Source organism: Drosophila suzukii (genome assembly GCF_043229965.1).
Source record: "Drosophila suzukii chromosome Y unlocalized genomic scaffold, CBGP_Dsuzu_IsoJpt1.0 scf_Y1, whole genome shotgun sequence".
NCBI classification, from domain to species: domain Eukaryota; kingdom Metazoa; phylum Arthropoda; class Insecta; order Diptera; family Drosophilidae; genus Drosophila; species Drosophila suzukii.
This window is the reverse complement of record NW_027255895.1, coordinates 729,631-736,884: the sequence shown is the minus strand read 5'-3', so window position 1 is coordinate 736,884 and position 7,254 is coordinate 729,631. Positions and strand designations below refer to the sequence as shown.

Below are 7,254 nucleotides of genomic sequence, written 5' to 3'. Positions count from 1 at the left end.
AGGTACTCGACTATAGCGTTCTTCCTTGTTTTTAATTGTCTATTGTTACATTGTCTTTTTCTTTGTCCGCGATTATGTTTACTCGCCCAAAACGGTGATGGGCTCCGCGCGTAACAAGCTTTGCTTGGTGTCGTAGGGCCACTTGTTTGTACTGACCATAGTGCATCAACGTCCAAAAAAAAAAAAAAAAAAAAAAAAAATAAAGTTATTTTACACAATATACGTGGTATGGAAAACCCAAATAAGGCTTGTTATGCGAATTCGGTTTTGCAGTAAATATTAGGTTTATCAAGGAATCAGTATTGATTGATCAGAATAGGAGGAGGAGAGAGGAGCAGGAAAAAATGTAGACATTTCCGATTTACGTTCGAAATATTCAATAATATTGAACAACAAGACAGTGGAGATTTTTTCAGGCAGCTTTTGGAAAGTCCTGCCCTGCAACAAATTAAACCATTTTTTATACTTACAAATTATAAAGTGCTCTAACTGTGATTATGGAAGAAACAGACAAATAGATGAAAACTTAGTTGCTCAACTTCATATTCCCGAATTTATTAAATGTACAATAAAAGAATTAATAAGCTATAATTATGGTTCGTGGCGAACTATTGAAAGCAGCAATAGTACGCATTGCGCCAGTCATCTTCAACGTCAGTCCCTTATTGAAAATCCAGGTTGAATACTTGTGTTCTCACTTAGTTTAGTCGATCAGGCGCATACAAAGATAACCAATTTTAATTTAATAAACACCTCACAAAGTGAGTTAAGATTTAAAAATAAGAGATACTGTTTAAAAGGTGCAATATTTCATCATGGTCAAGGTTTTAACGAAGGACATTATACATCTATTTTACGAAATGATGGAAATCTATACAAAGCCGATGACGCAACAATAACTAAATCTTCTTAGCCCCGGAACACCAAAGATATTTATATACCTTTTTATGAGGAGAAGTAAGTCTTTAAAGTTATGCTCTATAGTTACACAGAAGTAGAATGTGTAGTAAACATAATTTAAGTTATCGCATAAAATATTTACATTTGTTTTGGTTGACAAAAATCCCCATACTTAACCATCCTCGACTGGTAATGACGCTACACTGCCTAATTTAAGGTGGCGTTCAGCTAAGATTAGGGGTCGAATCTGTATGTTTGGTTTTTCAATAGCCAAGCCATATGGGGACGACTCCTAGTCATGGTATTGGGGTACTTAAACTCTTATGCAAAAAAAACTTCTGATATCAAACAAAAACACCTCATAACGAGGTAAAAAGTAGTGGCGAAAGCGCCTTTAACAAAAATTTCTGATATCAACAATTGTGACGAAAAATGATATTACATTCGAGAAAACATATAAACTATATTAAATTTATGTATTCGGCACGCTATAAAGGAAAATTTTTGTGTAGATAATTAAATATTTATCAAATGATAGGGCGCTTCCGTGCCAAAAATTGTCCAAGTTTTCTCCAAAAAAATAAAACAGAGGGGTTGATTTTCCTTGCTTTGTGTTTCACTTCGTGTTTCTACTAGGAAAAGAGAGAGCGGTTTTTAACCGGTTCGAAAACATCGACCAGTGATACCAACAAAGCGATGTTGCACTATGCCTTGTTTGACATGAACACTGAGATTCATCTTGCAAAACAAGTTTCTCCTTAACACAGTCGCATATGTTCCTCTGTGGTAACAGTCTTTGGAAATTTTGGGAGTGAGACCATTCTCAAGTACACAACAACACCTGTAGAATATTATTTACATATTATGAGGAAAATGGTCAAGTGATCAGTTTAGTCACATGGGGGTTCGGAGGGATGGTGGCATTTAAGTATAGTCTAGAGACTATTTTTATCCCTAAACCCATTAAAATCAGTTAATTTATTGATTATGCTAGTTTCCCCAAAACACAAATACATTAATGAAAGGGGCGGTGGCATTAATATGCTAATAAGTAATAGGCGGGCCATTAATATGCTTTTTTTGCTTGAATCCGTCTTTCTTATCTACTTTCTCTTTTACAGAATTATCATTAACAGATTTATCTGTATTTTATTGAGATACAAGATCCGGCACAGTTGTAACTTGTCTTGTTCAGGAGACTAGCATAAGATTAAGATAATGCGTTCTGCTAGATTAGGTGGAAGACCGGAGGGAAACGTCAATCTAAATAAATATTTATATACTACAAAAGTCGATCAGCACAGTATATTTAAATAAAATCGTAAACTCCAATTGTTTTAAATATCATTTCCAAAGTAGACTGTACAAAACAGCTAACTGTAAAGCATATTAGACAAAGGCGAATCACAACATCGACGTCATTATATTTTTTTGGGCTAGGGTCGCATACTGTCGGTTCAGTGCGTCCAAAAAATACAACGACTAAGCTTATGGAAATAAAAATTTTAGCTATAAATATACAGCTTCTTTCCCATCTACAAAACGCGGTCCTTTCTGTTCCAAAACGCCAGGGTCCAATAATTGGTTGAAACAAATACCAGTTCCCCATATAGTTTTCCATTGCGTGTAAAAATCGAAGCTTCCATGGGCGCATCTCTTTTTCCAAAGTTGTTGCGCGATAAAAGGTCTTAGCGGTTTTATATTCAGCAACTGTACTAAAGCGTCGTATCCACTGCTGAATCAAGAAATTTTGCATCTCGTCAGTGATTATATCATACACAACAACATTTCTACAAAAGAAGTGAGGATAAATTCCGGAGTTATCATGACCAATCGAAAGTCCTGTTGGTATTCGTAAGAGTTGCCTTTTTAGACGAAAAGAAATTGTACTATTTCTTTTAAATGTTCGAAAAAGGGGGTCTTGATATACCATTACGTGTGTTATTTGGTTAAAAAAATTAAATGAAAATATAATATTTGCTGACGTACCAGCGTTATATCTCCCTCCAAAGGTGCAGGTTATAACAAGATCACCACGGTAACAAATGTCACTTTTTGGATATGTTTCAACGTATAATCTTTTATCCCAATCAGGAATTGTTTTCATGTAAAAAAATATATATATTATTCCACATAAAGTTATCGAAAAAAAGAAAAGTATCATTTGATAATTATGGGACACAATTGGCCGTTCCAAGTGGCATTTTAAATTCATTGGGACTGCAATTATTGGCATAGCATCTGCATCAAAGTCACTTATAAAATTACAACGGCAATGAATACCAAAATATATACTTTTGTTCATTTCAGGCATGCATGCAAAATTTTGCCAACCTGGCTCGGGTCGAGCATAATTCCATATTCGGCAGCTCCTTATTTCAGTTGAAAATGCAAAAAAGGCTCCTGAATGATAGAAATTATCCCAAGGTTCAGATGAATTGGCAGCGCGAAGGTAAATATATACAGGTTGTGATTTTTCGCACCGATTCCTTAAAAGTAAAGTAGTTGGTTGGAGCACTCCAGTTCTTACTCTACAAGTAGAAGTTTGAATCTCAATATCCTCCAATTTTGGTATGTTGGTCATGCGAATTAGTACACAATAGTCTATATCGGCTTGAGTAAATGTGACGCCGAGAACTGAATGGCCATATAGCTCCGTTCGATACATTCGAATTTCGAATGGAGTATACACACTATCGTGTATGACGTTCTCAACATCTTCCTCGGGGTCATCAAAGTCAATTCCACGTTGAAAAGCTCGGGCAGATACATCATCATTAACGGAGTCACCCGCCGAAAAATTCATTTTTAGTTTTGAGATATATTGAAATGGTTCGGAAATCTCTTGAGACTTTTTCCATATACTACTTGTTGAATATGCATTAACTACGAGCACTTGAGTCTGCGACTCTTGTTCTGGATACCACCAATATTGGCTCTGCTTATGACTTCGAACAGAAATAAGAACTTCGTCAGTTCGAAGTCGTCGCCTTAATTCTTCAAGAAGTTTTTCGGTGAAAACCAGCGTATGCATCGAGTCGGCGGATTCAAATTCTATACTTCTATCTAGATCTAAGTCAAAACTCTCCATTCTCATATTAAAAGTAGATCGTTCAATAAGCTTCGGTCCTTCCTCAGGATGAAGGCGGCGTGCAGTACCCATTCCCATATAAAACAGGCAACTACTTAACTTCCAATGCGCATGTAACCAATTATTAATATGTTCTAAGCCCTGAGGTCTGAGAGTGGACATTTGCTCCAGTCTGTTTCTAAAGTTGTCTATGTTTAGACAAGATTCAGACTCCGCTCTGCACTGAGATTTGGGTATATATTCCCACTCAGAATTAAACTTGTTGAGAATATCACATAGTTCATTAACCATTGTTTCGTAGTAATTGTCCATTAAGGTGTTAAGTTCATTACCGACAATAATTAATTTAAAGGTGGAAGAAATTAAATGTAGCATTCTTGCTACAACATTGACGTCCATGTCATCAAGTGGTTCCAGCGACAGAACTACTCGTTTTGTAAGGCGCACTAGATGAGCAAGATGGACTGTTGTTTGGGGTTGGTATACATAAAGGGTGTCAATAAATTTAATAAGTCGTTCTTTTGATTTAATTAACTTAGCCACCTGATATAATAATAAAAAGCCTCTTTGCCAGTCTGCATACTCTAGCCAATGACGAGCTCGAGACAAGGCATTTGCTATAGTACCATCATTGTCTTTTATTTCTAATCGGCGGACGTCAACAGTAACTATAACATCGTCACATACATAAAAATGATCACATATCTATTAAAGAAAAAAAATTATATAAAAACAATTATATAACAACCCGTTCGTGTGGGCGTGGGAAACTCTTTTGGGTCAATATATATAAACTAGTATATTTCAGTTAAACATTTATTCCAGCATGAAAATTGTGGGCGCCACAGGCTTTGGCGGTTTGTGGGGGTTAGGGTGGCGTGGCAAACTTTTTTTTGGATCAATTATTCTAGCATCAAAACTGTAGGAGCCACAGTTTTGGGCGGTTTGTGGGCGTTAGAGTGGGCGTGGCACCCTGCTGAAACAAACTGGAAGCCAAATCACAATAGTTCTTATAGTTTCCGCAGAGATCTGCGTTCATCCGGACGTACGGACAGACGGACAGACTGACAGACGGACATGGCTAGATCGACTCGGTTAGTGATCCTGAAGAATATGTATACTTTACGGGGTCGGAAATGTTTTCTTCTACCTCTTACATACTTTCCGACGAATCTAGTGTACCCTTTAACTCTATGAGTAACGGGTACAACAAATTATTTACCTCAAATTTGTCAACGTGCATCGAGTATCGTTTCGTATCCGAAAACAATAAGAAAACGAACTTACTTACTTTCTATAGTTCGAATACGGATCGTTTTCGAGCCTTTCGTAATATCTCTTGCGAGGATATTTTAACGCCATTAAGCCGAGTTGAAATAATTACTAGAAGCGGCTCGTAAAAGGTTTCATTAAAGGGTTGCAGACAAACCGTTCTGCGCTGGCTTAAATAATTGGCTGATAATTGTTTTTGCTTTAGAGACTTTTAAACATACCTTTCGGCCATAGCACTAAATTAATCACGTTATTAGAAATTAATTATCGATTTTGTATTTTATATTACGATTTAATCAATTTCGACTACACTCTTCCAGTTTCCAAGCATAAAAGAAACGAAAGAAACCCACGAATCAGTGTGCCGACGAACGGCGCATCGGTCAGGTAACCATGGCAACATGAGAATATATTGACACTTTTCGTTACTCGTATAGTACACGTATATACTAGATTCGTCGGAAAGTAAGAAGAAGGAAGCGTTCCCGACCCCATAAAGTGTATATATTATTAATCAGGATCCCTAGTCGAGCCGATCTAGCCTTCTCCGTCTGTCAGTCTGTCCGTATGAACGCTGAGATCTCGGAAACTATAAAAGCGGTTTGAGATTCGGTTTGAGGCAAAAACTGACAATGACTACGGATGCGATTTAATCTAATGCTGAGTGATCTCCGAGTCCGTCCATAGAAACACTTTTGTAATCGGAAAAGTAGGCAATGGTCTTACACAATTGTAAAGATTCGCTAGAAGGTGAGCTGCGCACAACTCAAGGCGAGGCAAAGTTTTCGTCTTGAGGGGAGGTACTTTGGATTTTGCTGTCAATAAAGATACTGTTAAACCTTTAGCGGTACTAGTGCGAACGTAGATGCACCTTCCATATGCTCGCATGGACGCGTCAGCGAAACTATGTTTTTCTGACGGGATTTTGGCGTCCGTATGAACGAATCGCGATACCTTGATCTTGGGCAGCTGCAACAGCATTCCCTTGAGAGCTTCCCAAGATGTCTGCAGTTGAATCGGCAGCGACTCGTCCCAGTCTAACTTTCGAAGCCACAGTTCCTGCAACAACATTTTTGTCCTTGTCACTAGAGGACACAATAGGCCAAGCGGATCGAAAAGAGGGGCAGTAACCGAAATTTATGTTTCGTTTAGTCGCACGAAGATCCAGGAAAGAGTCATCCAACCGAATTTAAAAGTAATCTTTACCAGGCAACAAAACCACGCGAAGGGTTTTAGTTACGTCTTAGTCTCCGAGAATATCCAGAGTGTAGAAGCCTCGTAGGCTCCGAGTACATCCGGAGTGTAGAAACCCCATAGACTCCGAGAACATCCGGAGTGTAGAAACCGAGTAGACTTCGAGAATATCCAGAGTGTAGGACCCCCCGTAGACTCTCAGTTCACCCGGAGTAGATAAACCCCGCCGTTCACGCCCAGCGGAATCCCCGTAGCTTACTCCAGTCGGAGTCATCCAAGTTCGCCACCAAGCGGTGCGATAGCCCTCTCAGTACCTCGATCTGCCACCAGAGAGCGTTCTCAGCGGGACCCCCAAAGTTCCCCACCAAGCAGTGCGATCGCCCTCTCAGTACCTCGTGCTGCCACCTCCCAGTCGGAGTCATCCAAGTTCACTACCAAGCGGTGTGATCGACCTCTCAGTACCTCGCTCTGCCACCAGAAAGCGTTCTCAGCGGGACCCCAACAAGTTCCCACCAAGCAGGGCGATCGTCCCCCTCAGTACCTCGTGCTGCCACCTCCCATACAAATTCCTACTACAGGTTCCACCCTTCTATATAAATTTCTTGTATAGGTTCTTTGGCCAGACTGAGGTTTTACCCCGACCAGGGAACTACGTGACAAGTGGCGCCCGAACAGGGACCTGATAGTGAGAAAGACCACGAAAATTACCACCTGTATGGGAGTGTGTAGCCCCAGGACGAGTGACATAACCTAAACCTAAACGCGCCCGGTATCAAGCCCACGAGATTACTCGCGAT

General features: G+C 39.3%; 1 protein-coding gene across 2 annotated transcripts in view; it reads right to left on the bottom strand.

The window, feature by feature from the left end:
* Nucleotides 1-2,199: 2,199 nt before the first annotated feature.
* The window catches only part of PRY (polycystine-related-Y), a 105,855-nt gene continuing 100,800 nt past the window's right edge, over nucleotides 2,200-7,254 (bottom strand). For both annotated transcript variants that reach the window (XM_070998129.1, XM_070998130.1), the window contains one exon: nucleotides 2,200-4,696. In XM_070998129.1, coding sequence (XP_070854230.1) covers nucleotides 2,210-4,696 — 2,487 coding nt within the window. In that variant the 3' untranslated portion in view covers nucleotides 2,200-2,209. The remainder of the gene's footprint in view (nucleotides 4,697-7,254) is intronic.